Raw genomic sequence first — 22,657 nt, 5'->3', positions numbered from 1 at the left:
GTGTAGGAAGGGCTGGAGCTGGGGACTGTTGCTTGTCATTTTAAATTCTTCTTTATTTTTTTGTTTACATAGACTGTTAAAAATTGCCAATGCTATCTATATTGCAAGCTGTCAGGGTGGGGTATTGGGAAAAATTTTCAATTAGCAATAATCAAGTCTTGGATAAACCTCATTGGCTATGTCATTGCTCAGAGCTTCTTCTTTATTATTGATTCTTTTAAAAAATTATGACCAGGTATTAATTGAATTTTTTTTGGAGACTATGAAAATGCACATTAATTAGTGAATAAGATAATCATACACATTTTATGCATTCTTTAGGGCCAAGTTAGCTTTAACTCACCTCCCCCAAAGCACAAAGCATATGCTATATTTTCCATTCATTCCATAATGAATAATAGAATGACTGCCCGCAGATTTGTATTACACGATCTGAATTATTTATTGTAAAGAAGTTGTTTTATAAAAACCTGTTGGGTATTTATTTAACTTTGCAAAATGTCAGAGTTTTGCCAGTTTTATAGTTCTGATGAGCCACTCATTTGCTTATTCCTTCATTAAATATATTTAATATGCATTATACACATACATTCACCGAGTGCCCATCACATGCAAGACACAGTGCTAGGGGAGGTTGGGGGGGAGCACTAAGGGAAAAAGACACCCGAATGCCAAGGACTTCTCACTCAGAGTGAAACACAGCAGTTGCTAGACAATGCCAATGTGGCACACACAAAGATAGGGAGCTCTAGGAGCACATGGGAGGGAAACCTAGCACCTTGGCATTCAAGAGGGGCTTCCTGGAGGTGGTGACATTGAAGTTGGCATCTGAAGGATGAGTAGAGGCTAACCTGGTGATGGGAATGCAGGAGTGGAAACAGCCTGTTTTAGAGAATGGAAGGTAATTAAATGTGATGGCTGCAGTGCAGGGTGGGAGAGAGAGAAATAGGGAAATGCAGTAGGCGGAATAGCCGGCCCGGAAAGGTGTCCACGTCCGAGTCCCTGGAGCCTGTGAGTATGCTGCTTTACATGACAAAAAGGGCTCTACAGATGTGATTAAATCAGCCATTCTGAGATTCTCGGGGATTATCCTGGATGATCTGGGGGCTCAATGTCACGATAAGGGCCCTTATAAGGAAGAGAGACCACTTGTGACTTCTGACCTCCAGAGCGGTAAGATCTCACATTTCTATTGTTTTAAGCCTCTGACTCTGCGGTGATTTGTTACGGCAGCTCTAGGAAACTAATCATGGAAAGTAGGCTGGAGGCATAGCTCAGGACAAGGGACATAAAACCATTTTAAGGAATTTAGACTTTTTTTTTTTTTTTTTGAGAAAGAGTCTCACTCTGTTGCCCAGGCTAGAGTGAGTGCTGTGGCATCAGCCTAGCTCACAGCAACCTCAAACTCCTGGGCTCAAGCAATCCTCCTGCCTCAGCCTCCCGAGTAGCTGGGACTACAGGCATGCACCACCACGCCCGGCTATTTTTTTCTATATATATTACTTGGCCAATTAATTTCTTTCTATTTATAGCTCTTGCTCAGGCTGGTTTCGAACTCCTGACCTCGAGCAATCCGCCCGCCTCGGCCTCCCAGGGTGCTAGGATTACAGGTGTGAGCCACCGCGCCTGGCCTAGACTTTACTTTGAAAGGACTGTACTTCCAGGAAGATTGCTCTGGCTGGGTGCGGGCACGGCTGAGGTGGCATGGAGGGGACCAGGCCTCCTGGTGACACTGTGGCTGTGGATTCTGCCTCACACAGCCCAGGGAGGCCCTTCCTGTCTCTGGCAGGTGATCTTCTGGTTTGCCCAGCAGTGCCCCTGACTTCTGTATGTTGCACATGTTGGGTATTGCATGGTGGACTTGGAATTCAGAAAAGAGAAACTGACAGGGCAGGGGGCTGATGTAGCCTCGGCTCCACGATGGGGCCTGTCTCACCTTGACTCTCCACGTCCTTCAGGGGGTCCACCCCTGGAGACAGGATAAAAAACATGGGCGTGGCTGGTCCTGATTCTTCAAATGAGGTAGCAAAATCTAGTGCTCTTCCCACCACGTATTTGCTCCCCAACTTCTCCTCAATGAAATCTCTGCCAGAAAAAAAGGTACATATATGTTTATATATGTATATCAATCGCAAAATTGATATACATGATATCATGATACACATTTGAGAAATGGAGGCCTATAGAAATGAAGGTCGTGCTCAAGGGCAGGGGCTAAGGCAGTTACAGAGCTGGGACTGGCTCCAAGTTCACTGCTTACTAAGTCAAAACTTAGCAACAGGTGCTGCTAGTTGCCGGGCTGCTAACCCGGATCCAGGCTCCTGAAGGCCCATCCTCCCGGGCCATCACTGACTCCCTCCTGGGAACCAGGGGTCTTTTCACATCACCCCGTCTGCCAGGAGACTGTCAGGGCCGATGCCTTCCGAAAGCTTGTATGCAGCTAACTCCTCCATGCCCAATAACCCTGCCATCTCCTAGCCCTGCCCACCTGTTCCCTTCCAAAGTAGCTCACTTTATGCCAAACAGACCCTCACAGCTGTAACCACTTACTGAATGTCTGCCCCAACCCTGGCCTTAACTGAGACGTCCACTGTCCCTCAAGGACACTATTTTCCCTGTAGCCTTCTCAGCTGGGCTCATTCTCCTGTGAATGACATACCTCAGGGCTGGCAGGAGGGACCAGGGTCATTCCCCTCACCGCCCACTGCTGTTTTCAAGGCATGCCCTCTCCACTCTCGAGGCACCTTGGAGGCTCCTGTCCCCAGGCTGTGTCACCACCACCCCTGCACATCCATGTCATCTATTGCCCCCTTGGTCACTCTGATCATTCGCCGACTTTCTCTCCTTCAGCAGGAGTGACACAACATCCGTGTGGACAGTCTTCTAGATTCTTAGTGACCTTGACGGAAGTGATCTGCCTTTCTCTCTCCCTTCAGCCACCTAATTCCATGGCCACACCCTCACCCTTGTCATTACTTGGGAACTTTTTCTGTGTCTGAAAACATGCATGGAAATGTCCCACTCTTTGACCCAAACCTCCTATGCTCACTGTTCTTTTAACAGTTTACCCAGGCTGCACCCATTCTATGCCTGTATTGGTGCCACAACAGATTTAGGGATTTTGGTACCTGGCCTCCCTGGAATTTTCTCTCATTCCTTATTCTCATCACTTCTTTCCTATCCAGCACAGACTCCATGGCCAATGGCTTCTTTTGCTTTTTAAAATAACTTTACTAAGGTATAACCAATATAGCATAAGATTTACCCATTTTAAATGTACTAGTCAATGATTTTTAATAAATGTACCCAATTGTACATACAGTCTTCACCATCACCCAGTTTACAACATTTCCATCACGCCAATCAGATTCCTCGTGCCTATTTAGTTAATTGCCATTCCCAGCCCCAGGCAACCACTAATCCGCTTGCTGCCTCTATAGATCGCATGGCCTATGACTTGTTATCATTCCCTTGCCAATACCGTCACCTCCCTTGCCTAACTCTTATTCCAACCCACCAACTGGAGATGACCCGAGCTCTGCATCAGCTCTGAACCCACACTTGGGCCTCTGGAGAAAATCACCCAGCGGTGAAGATCAGCACTCTCACAAATGCAGGGTCTTGGCTAGGTGGATCCTCAGTGCCATCTGGAATTCTTTGGGTTTCCCCAGTCAGTCTTCTCCCTAACTTTTTCACAGATCCTATTTCAAATTTCTCTGCTCTCTGCAAATACCCAACACCACCACCTTCTTTTCCACACAAATGCAACTGATGGCCTTGTTTCCTGCTTCTCAGAAGAAGTAGAATCTGGGGGACAAAGTCCTTCTCAACTTCCTGCCATCCATTTACCACCTTAACTACAGCCACGCCCACCTCTCTCTCCCTTGTTCGTGATGAAGAAATGTTTTTCCTAGAAGGACAGTCCCACCATCTGTCCTCTGAGACCCATCATCTCCAACCACGTTAGACGTGGTCAGAACCCTTTTCAATGCTAACACTGATTCGCACCTCTTTCCAATCTGTCCACTAAGACTGTGGTCCCCGACCCCCTGGTCCATGGCCTGTTAGCAACCAGGCTGCACAGCAGGAGGTGAGGGAAGCTTCCTCTGTACTTGCAGCTGCTCCTTATTGCTGGAGTCACCTCCCGTCAGATCACTGGGGGCATTAGATTCTCATAGACCACAAACCCTACTGTGAGTTGAGCATGCGAGGGATCCAGGCTGTGCGCTCCTTAAGAGAATCTAACGCCTGATGACCTGAGGTGGAGCTGGGGCGGTGATGCCAGCGCTGGGGAGCGGCTGCAAGTACAGATTATCATTAGCAGAGAGGTTTGACGCCACAGAGACCATAATAAATCAATGGCTTGCAGACTCATATCAAAACCCTATCAGTAAGTGGCAAGTGACAATGTAATATAATAATTAGAGAAATAAAGTGTGCAAAATAAATGTAATATGCTAGAATCCATCCCTAAACCATCCCTTATGCCCACCCCCCCATATCTGTGGAAAAACTGTCTTCCGTGAAACCGGTCCCTGGTGCCAAAAATGTTGGGGACCACTGCACTAAGGCGTTAAGACAATACGTGGGGTACGCAGCGCAGCAGGCCTCACAGGATGGTGTATGTAGGTGCAAAGGCTGCCATTTCTGTATACACACGGCCTTGGGGCCCAGCCCTGCTAGCCAGCCACCCTGAGAGTGCCCTTGGCCTGGCCTGTGCTGGCCTTCCGCCGCCCGGTCCCTACCGCATGGCGTAGGTCATCCTGTCGGGCCGCATGGCTCTCAACATGCAGAGGCGCTGCAGGGCTGTCTTGTTCTTCCACTCCTGTGGGAACTTCTCCTTCTCGGGGCATTCCGACTCCACAAATTTTTTCCAGCTCTTGGCAGATCCTTCTACGTCCCGGTCCAGGTTACAGAATTCCTCCATGGATGAAAGTGCCTGGGGAATGCCAGGGAATCTTGCTCTGGAGAAATGCAGTTTCTCCAGAAAGTTGTCATTTGCATTGTGGTGGGGTTGAGAGACAAGAGGGTGTTATATGCACGGCTCTGTCTCATTTATACTCCTGTCTGGAGCCTCGGATCTTCCCCCAGGGAAAATCAAGGAGGAGGAAGGATATATTGATCAGCTCATCCTCAGCAAGCTGCCCCAGTAACGGGCAAGGCTTAGCAAATAAAATTCTGGGGATATTATTAGCAGCAGAGGCTGGGCCACACCTGCCTGCAGGGTATTGCATAGAAAAGGGGGAGAGAAGAGGTGGTGTAATTATTCTGGTCACGGAGCCGGGACACTTAAAGTCATTGACTTCTCCCTTTCAGCCCCAAACTCATTCTGCCACCAAACCCTGTCAATTCCTTTCTTCAAATGACTCTAAAATCATTCATTGGCTTTATATTAATGCCAACTCTTAAAATTTCCATAGGTTGTCTATTTCTATAAAGATTAAGTCCAAATGCATCACTTGGTAACCAAACTTGGTAACTTTGTAACTTGGTAACCAAATCTCTTCATCTGGTGCCTTCCTTCAGCCGGAAAACCTTTCTATTCTGTTCCACTCTGTCCAAGCTTATCTGCCCCCAACCTTAGAAATGCACCCGACTCATTCCCAACTCAGTCCTTTGTTCACACTACTTTCACCGTAGCTAAGATCCTGTTCTCCACCAAATTTTACTTCTTTCTTTGCTTTCGTTGGCACCATTATTATTTGCTAAGGTTCTACAAGTTGTAGAGTCCAGTTCAAAAATCTGCAACCTCCCTTGCACACATCTTCCCTAACCTGGAGCACGTAAACCTCTTGCCCTTTTAACGAGCCCTTAGAGCTACTCATGGTGTCGACATCCTTAATGAAGAGTCTGCCTTAGTTCATAGATTTTAAGCCTTATCCTTCCTCTTCCCCTCGTGCCCCACATCTGGGAAAGCTGAAAAGTAAGCCTGGGTCTTCCTCCTTTGGCACTGGGTGGAAGTTGTACCAGGCAAGCCCCTGTCCACGCACAGAAACCTTCACCCCGGCCCCACCTGCTAACTAACCACCATGAAAACCCCAAAGCAGTCTCCTTCCCCGGCTCTCTCGAGCCATTCTCAGACTGCCTGTGAGCTCCCTGCTCTGCCTGGAAAACCTCAGTGTCTGAGTAATAAACTTTCTCATGCCCACTTGGTATGTGTGTGGCATCATCAGTCTTGATATTGGAACTGAACTTCGAGTGTGGGGGCTCCATCCTGTGTCTTCAGAGAGCCCACATCAACATCGCTCATTTAGACACTTAATTACCTGCAGTCCTGCCACCATGGCTCAGCTCTGCCTGTACGTGTGGTTTTGCCAATGAGATTCAACGCTAGGCTGTGGGTCCAAAGCCCCTGCCACAGTGCCATGAATTCTAAGGAAGCCAATACATTCTTGTTGCTTGAGTTCATTCACTCACCCGTCTGCTCTTGCAGCACTCATGGAAGGCCTGCGCGGAATGGGAGGTACTAGGGGATACAAGGTGGACAACGAGCACAAACAGGTGCCTTCGAGGAGCTTGCAGTCCTAAGCAGAAAGGAGGTGAGGGAGGCTTTGGTGTGTAAGATTCTGCTGGGCAGAGAGAGGCAGAGCGTAGGAAGAGCATTTTAAGGGAAGGATCAAAAAGAGCCAAAGCCTGGGGGAGGGAGAGTGTAGGGCTCAATGGGAAGCAGTGTGATCGCGGTAGGAGTCCAACCGCTGACAAGGACAGCTGCAGAAGGACGGACACTTGACCTGGGCTTGCCTACGCTCCTCTCCAGTGGGGACATAAACCCATGTTCTGGCTTAACATATCCTTTCCCATGGGCTCTGTGGCTTCCCACTTTGCCCTGACCGCTCAGAGCAGGGAAGGGACCCTGGCTCATGCAGATCCCGGGTGGGACGGAGTGAGAGGGGCGGGGAGTGCGCCGAGAGAGGGCAGTTCTAGCCCCAGCGTCACCACTAATGAGCCAATGCACTTGGCGCCTGTTCTGAGACCTTTGTGCTCCTTGGTTTTTTCCATTTGGAAAAGGAGGCCAAGTGATCCTGGTCTGCCATATCTCATTCTCTAACGTATGTAGATACGAGTGCTTTGAAGTCCATGAGGCACCCCCCCCACCCTTCCTTGGAGGCTCCTAGAGCTATTGAATTGCAATTGCTGGTTTACTTGTCTGTTACTCCCACAAGATTGTGAGTTCCCTGTGGGCAAGAACGTTCACAGGCATCTTTGCATGCCTTCGGCCTAGCGGGCTGCCTGGCACTTGGGAAGTCCTCCATTAATAAGGTTTGACATCTGCCTGGCCAGCAGGAGGGCTCTTGACAGGCTGAGAAAGCTGCAGCTGCTGTAATTATTCCTCTCTGCACTGTGGAACTAACTTTCATCTTCTTCCAGGCAGCCACTCACCCCTCTTCCCAGCTTGCATCACCATTAACCCTTCTGCAGCCCTGGTCTCCCCTCTGGCATCTTTACAAAGCCCAGCAAATTACACTGTGATCACTGCTCCCAGCTGCCGGGGCTGGGTCTGAAACACACTTTCTTGAAGCTCTGGATAGGACACAATTGCAACATTTAATCTTCCAAATGAGGGAAAGGGATTTCTAGCCTTCTAATAAGCTAAATGGAAATGACTAATTAACCTAATTACTTTGGGCTGTGTAGCAAAATACAACTGAGCTAAATTGGCAACCGGAGTGGTAGTGCAGGGCCTTTTCAAAGGCTAACAAAGGCGTTCATCACAGACGAGATTTTCTGATGAAGAACAGAACATGCCCATTACCTTAAAGTTCAGCATTCGATGGGACTTGAAACATTCTTACAAAGGATAAAAATAAAAGCAGTATTTTATCATAAAGATTCCATTCATTACCTGCTTATTAGTTCTTCTGGGGAAACAGGCAATCAATCTATCTCACTAGATAGACTGCTTTAAAACATTTTTAATCATGTCCTATTCAATTATACTTATTTTGTTTCTTTAGGCTAAAATCCAACTGAACACTTAAAAAGAGCATTCATCAAAGGTTTCGACAATGCATACTACATAATGCATTGTGTTTCACCTGCCCACATCCCGTGCTCTGCTTGAGTTTGACGGGTCTGGACTTTGCTGCTCTGTGTAACAAATTCATATAGGGAGATAAAGCTTTATTCGCTGGCAAAATCCCTTGAATAGCCAGATGAGCTTAGCCCACAAAACAAAACCAAAAGGCAAAGTGAAGCAAAGTGAACTAAACAATCCATTTTGGGATAAGAGGAATGAAACTAAATGGATTGCACATAGCTTTCGAGTTGAACTGTGTAAAGTGCAAGCATGGAAGAGTGCTTGTGAATCATTTATTCATTATGACTTTTGTTGCAGAGGGCTTTGTGGGCTAATATAGAGAAAGTCAACTGCACTTGGCCCAACTGGGCAACTCACAGTTTCTGAAAGTGTTTCCTTCTTTGGACAAATCAAGGTACAAGCTGTATCAACCACAGCATGTCATACCTTATAGCTGGGTAATTCATAATCATAACTGTCATGGGTGAATTGTGCCCCTCTAAAAGATATATTGAAGAACTAACCTCCTGGACTTGTGAATGTGACCTTATTTGGAAATAGGATCTTTGTAGATACAATAAAGTTAAGATGAAGTCACTAGGGGGCCCTAATCCAATATCACTGGTGCCCTTATAAGAGGAGGAGAGACATAGAGACACACAGAGGGAAGACAGCCATGTGAAGATGGGGACGGAGATTAGATGGTGCCACAAATCACAGAATGCCGGGGGCTAATGGAAACTGGAAGAGGCAAGGAAGCATCTGTCCCTAGAGGCTTTGGAGGGAAGATGGGCCTGCCAACAACACCTTAATTTCAGACTTCTAGCCTCCAAACTGTAAGAAGACAAACTTTTGATGTTTTAAGGCCACTTGGCTTGTGGTACTTTGTTTTACAGATAAAACAACTGTGACCATAATCAGCTTCCACTTATTGAGTCCGTGTCTTACATAATAACCCTGGGAGAAAGGCATTATGATGACCATTTTATAGCCAAGGAAACAAAGGCTCAGAGAATTAAGATAACATGCCAGAGGGCACATACACACACTTGAACTTGAATCCAGCAATGTCTGTCTCCAGAGGTGAGTTAACTCATCCATCTTCATCATTGCTCTAGTTTTACAAATGGGTCCATTCAGAACTGTTTTCCAGAATTTATTTTCCATAAGGGCAAAAGATTATGAGTCATTATTCTTAAGCTCTGGGGCCATACTGTCCTGCAAGGTAGGCTTGAGTAACTATTGAGTACTTGAAATGTGACCAGTGGGCCTGAGGGACTGAATTATTAATTGTATTTAATTTTAATTGTTTTAAAATTTAAGTATAGAAACTGGAACTTGTTTTAGTTATTGGAAAACTTCTAAGATGTTGGAATGACTTGGGTCTATGAATCAACTGTTTTACCTCTACATTTTATGAAAGCATCTAAAATTTTTTTTGATGAAAATTTAACATCTGAATTGAAATGAGTTATAAGTATAAAAAATACATATCAGATTTCAAAGACAGTATAAAAATATAAAATATCTTGTTAATTTTATAACTGCATATCAAAATGATAATATTTTGGCTATATTAGGTTAAAGAAAATATCTTATAAAAATTAATTGCATCCATTTATTTTTATATTTTTTAATGTGGCTACCAGAAAATTTACAATTACATTTGTGGCCTGCATTGTATTTATTTTGAACAGTACTCCTATAAGTGTGTCTATTCATTTGTATTTTATGTAGCCTATAAAAGTTGATGGCTTTCTGCATCTCTGCATTTATTATAATCATTGTTAGGTATTTTGTAACTTTTTTGATTTTAGTTACTGTTGTGAATGGAGCTCCCCCTTGCTTTTTTTCCAAATGTATTATTCCCTTTCCTGTTCACTAGATTGGGCCCAGAATGACAAATGAAGGTAAATAAAAATAAAATTACATCTTTATTATTTAGACCAGGGATTGGCAAGCTACAGCTTGCATGGCCAATCTGGCCCACAACCTGCTTTTGTAAATAAAGTTTTATTGGAACTCAGGCCTTTCCATTCATTTACATACTGTGTATGGCTTTGGCAGAGTAAAGAAGTTGCCACAGACTCAGGCCTGCAAAACCTAAATATTTTCTAAGTGGCCCTTTACAGTGAAAATTTGACAACTCTCAATTTAAGTACAGCCCTAAAGTTGATTGAAACAATATGGACTCTGAAAAAGAAGTTGGAAAACTATTTTGAGCAATGGTAGCATTAGTGGAATTAGCTTAGAGTTTTCTGAGATGACTCCTTTGGAGGGTACAGCATGCATATAATTGATTAAATTCTAGGCTTTTGTTATAAAGTAAATCTACTTGGATAGATCTCAAGGGAATGATGCTGAGTGAACAAGCCAATTCCAAAAGCTTATATACTGCATGATTCCATTTATATAACATCCTTGAGGTGAAAAAATATTATACAAATGGAGAACAGAGTAGTGGCTGGCAGGCATTAGGAATTAGGGGAGGGAAAGGTCGTCGTGGTTACAAAAGAGGCCAACGTGAGGGGTCTTGTAGTGATGGAAATTTTTATATCTTCACCATCATGGTGATTATATGAATCTACACATGTGATGAAATGAAACACACACACAAGTGAATGTTCAACTGGTGAAATCATAATAAGATGAGTGGATAGTATCAGTGTCAATTTCCCGGATGTGTCACTGCACTACAGTGATGTAAGGTGTTATCACTGTGGGAAACTGGGTACAAGGGCTATCTCTGTATTATGTATTAAAATTGTATATGAATCTACAATGACTTCCAAATAAAAAAATTTTAGTAAAAAATATAAGGACAAAGAAGGCCAATCATATTACTTTAGACTCATACGTCTTTGTGTTACTAAACATCCATACAATGCAACAAACACAGAAGATGGTAAACAGGATTCCTCTTATGCAGATGCTGCTTCTCACAGTGCTCGGGCACCTGCCTGCCCCGGGCACGCACTGGCTGCTCACAGGGAGCACCGGCCTGGGCTCTCTGGAGGTGTCAGACCTTGTGGATGCGGCATGGCCCCTGCTGAAAGGACCTTAGAGCCTGTGCTCTTTCCAATGTTCACAGAATGCCAGCTGCACTAAGCTGCACAAGATGGAATGAAAATAGGCTTTGCCATCAGATAGACCAAAATTTGTGCCCTGGATTTGCTTCTTGCAAGCTGTCAGACCTCAATTTTGTCACGTGTTAAATGGGAACAAATAATACCTATTGCCCAAGTGGATGTGAGAAGAAATAAGGCAATACGTTTTGGGGGCCTCCAGTTCTACTATATTATTAACTGCGGAGTATTCAAGGCTGAAATGCACCCGCGCTTTGAGTCTGAGCTAGGATTCACCGAGATGCCTGAGTCCCAGCATCTGTTCATTTCATGGAAGCACTGTGGCACCCTCAGCCACCCGCCACTGGGCCACAGCAGCCCCAGGGGCGCACTGAGGAGCCCACCTTCCAGCCTTGAACCAGGTGAAAGGCAGCTCGGCTGACTCCGAGGAGCCCTCGGGAACTTCCGGTTCCCTCACACCCTGGAGGCAGAACCCTCACACTGCAGCCCGGGCCTGTTCCTTCTCTGCAGGCCCGGAGGGTGGGTTTGCAGAAGGGGTGTAGGGAAGGGATGCACCGGTGTTTAACACAGCTCCGTGCTTGAACTCCAAAAGACAGCCCCATGCACGTCATGGGGACAAGTGTCAGGAATAAACTCTGAGAGATGAGAACTTGACTCTTTTCTAGGGGCTAGCACTGACCTTGATGCCTCCCCAGGCCTGATGGGAGAGGAAGTCCACTGGGCTGGTGGTGCCTGTCTGCACTGGGGACCGAAGCAGAAAATCCAACTCCGCGGCATGGACTTCCTGGTTCATGAGGAGAATCTGCGACATGGAGAAGTGACACTGTGATTCTTTAGCTTGCGGTAGCCACAGGGTCCTGGAGAGCCGAGGGGTTGTCACCTAGTGTAATTACTGCTGCCTCTAACGCTGGAACTGGCCCATCAGTTTTAGTTGTTTAATGAGGGTAGGGCGGAAGAAAGTCTATATTCATGCAGATTACATTCATGTCCCTCTCTTTTCACCCCAAATATCAGGCTGACTCACGTGCACACCGTGAATGACTCATATCTTGGTTAGCAAACATGTATTATGTGTCAATCATAAATGCCACCGAGTATGTTCCTGTAATCTAATTGAGCAGATGACCCATGCAAATGACACGATGTGAGGAAAGTGTCACAGTGACATATGAATACATGCAGCTGGAGATGCAGATGTGAGTCAGTAACGCTACAGGGGTTTCAGAACAGGGGAGTGGCTGGCAAGCGGGAGATGGGGAGGGATTAACTTGACTAAACTTTTTATACGTGGTTTTGAATTGGATCTTGGAGAAGCTATTGTACGAGATGGGAATATTTAGACAGGACGGGAAGACTTCCCAGGGAGGGGGGAGTGGAAAGTGCAGAGGGGTGGCAGGGAATTAGGGAGGCATGTGCATGGGAGGGAAAAGCATTGGGTTGGTGAGAGCTCATGAACCACACTGAGAGGCAGGGTCCAAGTTTCTTTGCGAAGGCCAAGCTGTCACTCAGATTGGACTAAGCCACAGTAACACCCGTGAACTCAGGCTTTGAAAGGTGCCAACCGAGTCAGCACACAAGTGACGATAGAATATCTGACTTCTAGAACTGGAAAAGGCCCTCAGGCTAATGCGGACTGTGCTCTTAACTTACAGATTGAAAAAAAAAATCCCAATTCCAAATGATGAGAGGGATACGCACGAGGTGGTAAATTCGCATGGCTTTTTGATGTTGAGGAAACTGCAAGGCAAGGGTTTCTTCTCAAAGAGGGTGCAACTGGAAGTCCCTGCTTCCCAGCCCTTGAGAAGGCCAGGGCTGCTACAGCTAGAGAGAGACCTGTGCAGTTTCCTATCCCAGGGGGAGGTTGGGTCAGCAAACTTGCAATCCCAAGGTAAACAAACAGTAAAGGATACTCTACCATAGTTCTTACGGCATCTCGAAAGGCATCTAGTTATTGGCACGGCCATCTAGTTTCATCTTCACTGTCAGTTTTGACTGACGGGTAGTGGCTGCTGGAGGGCTATGTTGAAGTGGATCTTAGATCATCCAGGATCAGCAGGGAAAGCACAATGATTGATCAAGCATGTCTGCCATGCGTGGGAAATGGGAGGGGCAGCATGCACAGTATAGAACCTTCTTGTCCGATGCCTCTACCTACAGACACGCTTTCCGGACACACAATTGGGCCTCCCTATCCATGGATCCTGCACCCGTGGATTCAACCAATCTTGGATCGAAAAAATTTCATGTGTACAGCTGAACATGCACCCTTGTCATTATTCCATAAACAATACAGCATAACCATCATTGACACGGCATTTATGTTGTATTAGGTAGTATAAGTGGTCTGGAGATGATTTAAAGCACATGGGAGGGTGTGGGTGGGTTACATGCAAACACTATGCCATTTTATATCGGGGACTTGAGCATCCGTGGATTTTGGTATCCATGGGGATTCCTGGAACCAACCCCCCATGGATACCAAGGGACGACTGTGCTGTGTTGAAAGAAAAATTTCTTAAGACCTGCTGGTTGGGCACCAAAAATGACCTACTGTCTGACAACTTGGTTAATCCACTTTTACCTGAAAGGTGAGCTGGGCAAGGTAGGTCAGCTTATCACACTCGAAGAGCCCCCGGGTGGTGTACTGGTACACAGAGAAGGTCACGCTGTCTATGAGGTTAGTGAGCCGCTCCCGCAGGCTCCCGCCAGGAGCCGCCCTCTCCGCAGCCTTCTGGAACACGATACTGAACGCCTGGGGACAGAAGGTAGGACACTGGTAATTTACACAGCTCCCTTTGTATAGCCTAGCGGTCTCACATGGGAAGAATATTATAACGTTCCGACCTACAGAATATTTTTGCCAGCATATCCTACCAAGAAAGGTCAACGGTAACAAGAAAACGTGCTATTAGCTGTTTCCTTGGTTCGCTCATATGAATGATTACACTGCTACGGGCATGCAGAGATGGGCCTCCAGCTTTGATCAGTGAAACGCAAGTGTCCGGCAGCCACAGTAATGAAACTAAATCCAGGAAGTCTTTGTTGGATAACTACCTGAATAAAAAGTAGAGACAGCCAACAGTAACCAGCTGGGATTAATGATGCTAGCCAGTAGATTATGAAATTCTTGGTGGTAAAAACAACATTTGGTACACCTTTCTTGTCTAAAACTACCCCTTGCATGTAATAGGCACTGAGAAAAAAATTGTTTTTTTTAAAGAAACCAAACTTTTACTTTGTGTCAACCTTATTTTCCATCTTGCCAATGTGTGGAAGGACAGCTCAAGACCATTCAGTGGTTGCTCCCACCCATTCAGTGGCCCGGGCTGTGGGCAGTGCAGACCGGTCTGCAACCTCAGGCTGAGTAGCAGTGACCTCAGGAGCTGGAGCCGTCCATCCACCCTCAAGTTCGTCCTTGGTCACAGCCTGCTCCTCCTTTCCAATCTTGTCAGCATCTCTGCAGAAGTAGAAATCAGGCATGACCTCCATGGGTGTTCATGGGACGTGGCGGCACACGTGTGCAGAGCTTCCCAGGCCAGCCTGCACCCACTCCAGACTCGCTGAGCGGGCGCCCTTGTTGCACGGGACAGTGATGTCCCTGTCACATGGAGGGGAACCTGCGTCACACAGGGCAGCGGTAGACGGGCGCAGGGTCACTAAGATGCCTCTGTGGGAGGCCGTAGCCAGTCCGAGGATTGCCAACCACCAGCAGACACAGCGCCCGGAAGGCCGCCTGCACCTGGTCCGTGTGGGTTGCAGTGCCGACGCAGCCGGCAACAGGAGCGGCTCCGGAGGCAGCAGCAAACTTCAGCACCGTGTTCCCAGAGGACATGCCGCTGACATCGGCAGAGTTTTCGATGGTGACAATGGTCCGAGTTGCCAGCAGAAGCTTCTCCCGGGTCCTCTCCAGATGTGTGGCGTGGATGCCGTCACCCTTCCTTCTGCAGACGTACTGTTCCGTCTGGAAGTCAAGGCTGGTTCTTCCGCAGTGGGTTTCTGCTGCAAGAAATATGAGGACACCCTCCTCCCTCATTTGCAGGACATCAAGGCGTCTGGACGCTGTGCACATTTCCCTTAAAGTTACCGTGGGAATGCAGAGCAACGCCGCACGGACCCCTCTCTGGGTAGCACAGAAAAAGGGAGAATATTTTTAACTAATGATTTTTCCTCTTGATAATGATCAGAGTCTCAGGGGTTCGTTCTTTCTCTTCCTATTAGCTCTGCAGTCATTTGAGTTCTTGGGCGTGTCCTTGCTCATACAAGCTGGGAGTGTGGCCTTTTTTGGTTGCGTCTTCTGAGATACACATTATGAGTATAGCAAGAAATAAAATCATATGAATCAATTGTCCACTGTTTTAAACGTAGACACTGACAATGTGTAAACATAAATATTTGAAATGCTGCATTTTAAATGTCATATGAATAGAACACATCGTTAAAGAAAAATAAAAACCAAGGTAACGTTGGACCCTTTCAATTTTTGGCTACGCAGATTTCCAGTCTTTTCTTTGTCTTTCTTTTGTGCCTTCAAGAAGAAAAGAAACCTTAAGTCTTTCTAACACCAAGTATTTGAACCTTAATGAAAACCCTGTAAGATTTGGGTCTCGGTATTTCCTCGTTTGCAAGATGGGGAAAAAAGTGTGAAGTCCTCTTTCCCTTCCAAAGTCCCAGGGTGTTTGTTGTTCACAGAGCCCTTGCAGGCTCCCTTCTTCAGTTAGCTTTCATGATCTTTGCAAAATCTTCTCCCCACTTCAACCCAATCCATTGCGATGTTTGCTCTCTTGGTAGACTTTAGATGGGTATAATAGCTGTTTGGAGCCTGATAATGTACCCCAAGACCACACAGAGCTACTGGGAAGATTCCACTTGCAGAGCAGGTCTGTACAGACGGAATGGCTGGCTTTCTCCTTTGCGGTTACTATGGCTTTTCCCTAAATCTCTATCTTTACCAAAATGAGAGTGATCAGTAAAGAATTTCTAGTTACTAAGTTTAAAAGTGATTCAAAATTCAGGAAGAGATCTAAAGAAAAAAAAAAAAAACCTAAGCACATTTCACATTTTCTTTACACTAAACTAATCTTAGCTCTCTTTTATCTTTTCCATCCTTAAAAAAAAGAAATTTCACTTCTGGCGTCTGAGCAGCTCCGGTGCTGGGCCTGATCCTCACTCCCAGAGCTTCCTCTAAAGGTTTCTTCTGCCCACATGGTCTTCTCGCTGACTCAAACCGCCCTCCTAGATACTCAGCAGCTTTTTGCAACTTCTTCGGGGCCCTTATCCATTGCCTTGAATCTGCATTATTTTTTTTATCTTTTCACTTTTACCACTTTATGAGCACACCTATGGTGGGGGACAGGCCTTACTCAATTTCTGATATTTCCCAGAATCTAGCCTATCTCTTCACATACAATATAGGCACTGAACAATATATGTTGAACGAAAGACCGTGTCCTGCTAATGCCTGAAAGAGCTTCAGCAAAGTAAGAGGGGTTCTGTAGACCAAGGGTCTCACACTCAGTGTCTTCAGGGGCCAGGCGTGTTAGCCCAATAGGGAGGGGTGGGGTCTGTGGCGAAGCAGAGGGCACAGGCCCCTGCAGGGGGCAGCATCGGGTGAATTCCTGCCGTGTGGCATGTGAGCTCACGGCTGCCAATCTTCCAGACTTCCATGAGATGCCAGAAATTGGGATTTGTGCGACTTCTTCTCTGTGTTTTTTTTTTTTTTTTTTTTTTTTTTGAGACAGAGTCTCACTTTGTTGCCCAGGCTAGAGTGAGTGCCATGGCGTCAGCCTAGCTCACAGCAACCTCAAACTCCTGGGCCTCAGCCTCCCGAGTAGCTGGGACTACAGGCATGCACGGCTAATTTTTTCTATATATATTAGTTGGCCAATTAATTTCTTTCTATTTATAGTAGAGACGGGATCTCGTTCTTGCTCAGGCTGGTTTCGAACTTCTGACCTTGAGCAATCCGCCCGCCTCGGCCTCCCAGAGTGCTAGGATTACAGGTGTGAGCCACCGCACCTGGCCTTCTCTTTGTTTTTAAATGTTTCAAATTAAAGTATTTGAAAAGCCCTTGGAGGTCAACAGGTTCTTAGGCGTCTGGATTGAGACCAGTGCTCTGTGTTCCACTTGCTTCTGCCTGTCTCAGGCTTCCCTTTCTAATCTCTTTGAAAAGTATTATCCCGCCAGCCATGCCGCTCTGCTTAATGCATACGACAGAGGAAGCCAGGCCTTCCATCAGTCTGCAGGAGACCCCAGGGAGGTATCTTCTCCCTCCTTGGCACCCTCCAAGTTTGGCCCATTAACCCTCGCCTAGCCTTTGGCTGAGTCCCGCAGAAAAGCTACTTTGCAGTCACTTAAGTTCCGTCTTACCCCTGTGATGAGCTTCCAAGTTCCTTCAACTAGGGAGATGATCCTGTAGTTATTAGGCTTATCATGTTAACTTTTATACTGTTTTAAAATATTTTATAATTCTCTCATATGCTGCCTTGGCCCAAATATAAGGCCCAAGTATTGGCTTTCTTTTTAAAAGTATAAAATGTTATAAACAGAGTTCATCCAATATGCAGAGACTCTGAGTTAGGGTAAAGGGATTGGTGAATAGTGAAATGCCATTTCCAATTAAACGAGCCCCAGGAGGGAGAGGCCCTCTGACTTCTCATCGGCTCATCACCATTCCCACAGCTGGGCCTGCACGGGGCAGTCTAGTTCAGAACACTTCACAGAACTGAAGTGTGTGCTCTGCGTGTGTGTGTGAGATCTCTGTGTGTCTATATGCACATGATCTCTCTCCCCCCTCTCTCTTTGTGTGTGTGTGTGTGTGTGTGTGTGTGTGTGTGTGTGTGTATGTGTCCTCTTTGTTGGGTCAAACCAAAGAAGTTGTTCAGAAATTCTCCACCACCTCCTAATGCCTCTTCAACTGTGGTCCTTTGATGAGTCCCCAAGGGAGAAAGATGCACTTTTAGAGATGCACTTAAAATTTATAGGTCTTTATTTTTTCATGAGTAAGGTGAGTTTAGTCAGCACTTATAATCTGCTAAGGTGTTTGGTTTCAGGAATATTTCAGCAACCATAAAGCAGGAGCTTTGGGGATATTAGGGTAATAAAAGAAATAATTTAAACTAGGTCTATTATTATTGTCTGCTTTGGACTTTAATCAATACAAATGACATTCACATTTGATTGTCTCTATTATACTTTAAGTTCTTTGGGGACAGGGATCACTTGCTATATTTCTTTGGTATTCTCTTCCATATGTTCAATAAACACAGCTGAGTGCTTACTGCATGAATGAGGCTGAGACTTGCTGTGGTGGCCCAAAGTTCCAGCCAAAGTCACCTGTGAGTCATGCAAGACCCAATTACAGAGATGAGGATGGCGATACAGGTCTAAAGGTAACGTAGCTGCTCTCCGGGCTTTGATCTTACAGATCTGCCATGGCTAATGAAGCCCATGGACGGGCTCTCAGGGACAGCTGCGTCAGCAATGCCATACTGCTTTACTACGATTATGCGGAAACTTCAGGCGTAAGTCACCTTGAGAGAAAACTGGTACATGGGATGGATCTTGCTGAGGTCGTTCGTGATGAAGTAGAGCAGAGATGCTCGGGCAGCAGCCGGCCGGTAGTGCTCCCGGGCCTCGTTGATCTTCTCTTCGGTGACCTTGGCCTCCTGCACCTGTGGGAAGAATAAATAGCCTGCTGTTCACAGCGACCAGGGCTTCCTGAGTCAGCTTGGCCTCTCTGTGCGAGTAGACACGTGTCTGCACACAGGGTGGAGTGAATTGGGATGGGGATTGTGGGCAGAGGGTTGAAAGGCTACGCTATTCCTTAACAGAGCCCCAGTGAGCAAGGAGACGGCTCACGTCTAGCTCTTCACAAGGGTGAGGGTGTCATTTCTTCCAGCTGGGAAGTGCGGGCCATGCGAGTCTCCAATCTCCATCTCTAATGAGAAAGATTTCATGGAAACGCAGAAAATATATGTGACTCGAAAATGAACTAGAATGTCAAGCAGTGGGAATCCAGAGAAAGCAGCATAGTATAATTTTCTTTTCTTCTTAATTTTTATGAGATGGCTGGTATGCAAATTCACAAAGAAGATCTCTTTCAATGGAATATTCTTTTTTGCAGAAAATTTCTTATCACAAGTAAAAATAAGACAAGAGACCTGAGCATCCGGGGAGAGATTTCTGTTAAAACGTGCCGCTAACTACAGACCTCAATATGCTCCGAAATAGAACAAAACTACTGATGACTTGTGGGAATGCCACAGGAAAAGGCAATCACCCCTATTGAAGATGGTCTCTTAGTAAACAATTACAAACTATGGGAGGAAGTGTTACCAAAGGGGACGATTACAAGATTCTTTCCAAAAACAAAAACAAAAGGCAAACACACAAAAAATACAAAAATAAAAAGCTCCAGAAGGATTAATATCCCAAGAACTGAAGGCAATTGAACAACCTAAAGCTCACCATTAAGTATGTCTAAGAGTGGTAGATATAAAAGAATTCCTAAAACAAGGACATTATAAAAAAAAAACAAACAACAGGCATACCTGAAAAAGAACCAACTAGAACTTCTAAGAATATAGTTATTTAAATGAAAAAAGTGTACAGGTCAGATAATAGACTAGAGTTGAAAAGAGAATAAGCAAACTAAGAGAGATCTGAGGAGATTGTTATGGAATCAGAAAGAGACAAAGATGGAACACATATAAAAGAGGTTTTGAGACTTGGTGGATAGAATGAGATTTAAAACACATGGAACAGAAATAAGCAGAGAATAGAGGGAATGAAGGGGAGGCAATATTTGAAGCTATCATAGTTAAGAATTTTTCAGAGTTGTTGAAAGGACAGAGCTCTTAACTTTGAAGAAGCTTATCACTCTTGAGAATAATATATAAAAGATAAATACTAAGTAGTAAAATTTTGCAGTATCAAAGATGAAGAGAAAATGGCTAAAAATGACTGGAAAGAAAAGACAAAGTACCTATAAAGGAATCGTAATTAGACTGAAAGCAGATTCTTAGCAACAACGTCATAAGGTATTTTATAAAACAATAACAGCAGATGAGAGGGAATGATCATGGTTAAAGTATTAAAGTATTCTAAAGTCCTCACATTGTTTTGGAAGAGCCTAGATGTATCGCTTAATTTTAGATTTTGTTTTATATATACATACACACTCATATATACATGCCTCATATATAAAATGAAATAGGTTTTTAATATATAATGCAAGGTTAATTAATAAAATAAAAGTGTGAATAGCTTTAAAATCCACAAAGCATAAAAAAAAGCGGGATATACGAAAATCAAGAAAAATCAAAAAAAGGAGAAAAAAAGCACAGTTAAAAGAAAATACAAATTAAGATAGTAGAAAAAATTCAACTTATCGATAATGTTAATAAATGTAAATTGGTTAAGTTCAGTAGTTAAAAGGCAAAAATTATCTGAAGTGGGTGGAACTGAATAAAATTCATGTAATTGCTGGGACTGGTGTTATGATAGATTCATGGTCATCCACCTCACCTGAATCTTTAATGCTGTTCATTAATCTCCATGACTCTAATCCAATTTTATTCCCGTTTTCCCCAACTGTTGTAAACCTTCACCCCCTTGCCCAAGACCTCTACCTCACCATTACTCCCTCATTTTCTGCAGGTGAACTTGACTCATGTGTTCACAGATTATATATCAACATAGACCACTGGAAAGGAATTGCCTTAATTTGTGCTTCTCCCTCCATCCTGTTAATTGTCTGCTCTACCCCAGTTGCACACATGGACCCATGAACCATTTCTAGACTCTTGTTTGCCCCCTATTCCCTATCACCTTGGGAACTGACTCCCCATCTATCTGAAGATAAGCTTATCTGTCACTTGAATTGTAGTCCCCTAACAAAGTGCATCAACCATTCACTCTCATTCCTGTAAATTCAAGTCCTCTCCTCAACTACTCTTTTTCCTTTTCCGTTATAACCCATGCCTCTTCCCAGCCCCATCTTAGCATGCTCAGGTCTCTCCATCTCAGGGGAAAAAGCCTCCCAAGATCTCCTGACCTCCTTAAAATCCAACCCTTTCTCTCTACCATTTCATAGGTTTGCTTTTTCTCAACTCTCATTCTAATGCAATCTGGTTCTGCTTCCATTACTTCCCCAAAACCGTTCTTTTCAAGATCATTAATAACTCCTTTTTGCAAAATTCCATGGCCACATCTCAGCCATATATTATTTGAGTTCTCAGTAGCATTCAGCACCACTCTCATCCTTTCTTCTTGAAATGCTCTCTTGTATCATACCTTATTTACTTGTGTTTCCTCTCATTTCTGCCCTATTCCACGCTGTACATCTGTACTTCTCTTAAAATGTATGAGTGGTCCCCAGTGCTCTACTCTCAGTCTTACCATTGCACACACCTCTCCTAGGTGACTTTATCCACTCCCCAAAATTCAATTATCAACTGCTTGCTGGTGACTGTCAGGATCCTACCGCCACCCAAGACCACATATCCAAAAACCTACAGGACATTTCCATGTGACTGGCTCAAAGGCATTCCAAACTCAACATAATACAAACTAAAACCATCATTTCTTCTCACCCCAAACCCACTTTTGCTCACCTTGTTTCAGGGATTGGTACCAATATCTGCCCAGATGTTTAACCCAGGAACCCGAGTATCTTCCTTGACTGCTCCTTTATCCAAATGCAGTCATACCAATTGATTAGCAAAATTTTCAATTCTACTTCCTTAATAGCTCTTGGATTTGCCCACTCCTTTCTGCCACCACGGCCACTCCCATAACTCAGGTACACCGTCACCTCTAGTTTGAATTCATGCACCTCCTGTTATTTTCTCTGACTCCTGAATTATCAATCTCTCTTACAGGTGGTAGCAGATCTTTCGAAAGCACAGACCTTGCCGTGTTACTGCCCTTTCTAAAAGGAAAAAATATCCCAAACTCTTTAATGACCTCCGACTGCCATCGGAGCAGCATGCTTTGCAACGCCCCTCACAGTGGAAACTCAGGCCACCTTTCCCGGCTCCTCTCCAGGGGCCACTTGCAGCGCCACCCGCTCTATGTTCCAGTGACACCAGCTCTAACGGGAGGCATCCCCCTCCTTCCAGCCCGGCGTGGGTTGAGTGCGCCTCCTTTGTGCGCTCGGGGCTCCCTGTGCGCCTGCCACCTCGGCCCTCATCACTGTTCTCTAACCGTCTGCTTTCTTGTCTTCCCCCCCGTGGAGGGTCTGGTCCTGGAAGACTGGGATTCTGGCAAGTTCCTTGTTATATCCCCAACTTCCATCACAGACCTTGGAATATAGTAGCCTGCAAATAAGTATTCGTTCTCATTCATGAGTGAGTGAGAAAGAGAAAGAAGGCCAAAAGAAAAGGAACAATGAAAGGAGAAAAAAAGAAGCTTCATGCATCTCTTGACACAGAGCAGGTGCTTGGTAAGTGTTCACCGATTTTGAAGAGAAGGATAATGAGAGAAGGGAGGAGGCGGGGAGACGAGATTGGCGTGGGTGAGCCCGTCCTCTGGCCTGCTCCCTCTATGTCAGTGG

At 45.2% G+C, this 22,657-nt stretch overlaps 1 protein-coding gene and 1 pseudogene across 1 annotated transcript in view; both read right to left on the bottom strand.

Moving 5' to 3' along the window:
* The window catches only part of DNAH9 (dynein axonemal heavy chain 9), a 312,997-nt gene that overhangs the window by 50,511 nt on the left and 239,829 nt on the right, over positions 1-22,657 (bottom strand). Inside the window, exons 57-61 of the mRNA XM_020280809.2 lie at positions 18,633-18,773; positions 13,685-13,855; positions 11,783-11,905; positions 4,746-4,939; positions 1,937-2,085 (exon numbers count right to left, since the gene is read on the bottom strand). Of these exons, the coding sequence (XP_020136398.2) occupies positions 1,937-2,085; positions 4,746-4,939; positions 11,783-11,905; positions 13,685-13,855; positions 18,633-18,773 (778 nt within the window). The remainder of the gene's footprint in view (positions 1-1,936; positions 2,086-4,745; positions 4,940-11,782; positions 11,906-13,684; positions 13,856-18,632; positions 18,774-22,657) is intronic.
* Positions 64-196, bottom strand: LOC142862231 (uncharacterized; annotated as a pseudogene).

Source organism: Microcebus murinus, chromosome 18, assembly GCF_040939455.1.
Source record: "Microcebus murinus isolate Inina chromosome 18, M.murinus_Inina_mat1.0, whole genome shotgun sequence".
Classification (NCBI taxonomy): domain Eukaryota; kingdom Metazoa; phylum Chordata; class Mammalia; order Primates; family Cheirogaleidae; genus Microcebus; species Microcebus murinus.
Note: the sequence above shows the minus strand (reverse complement) of the source record. Positions and strands in the feature narration are given on the sequence as shown.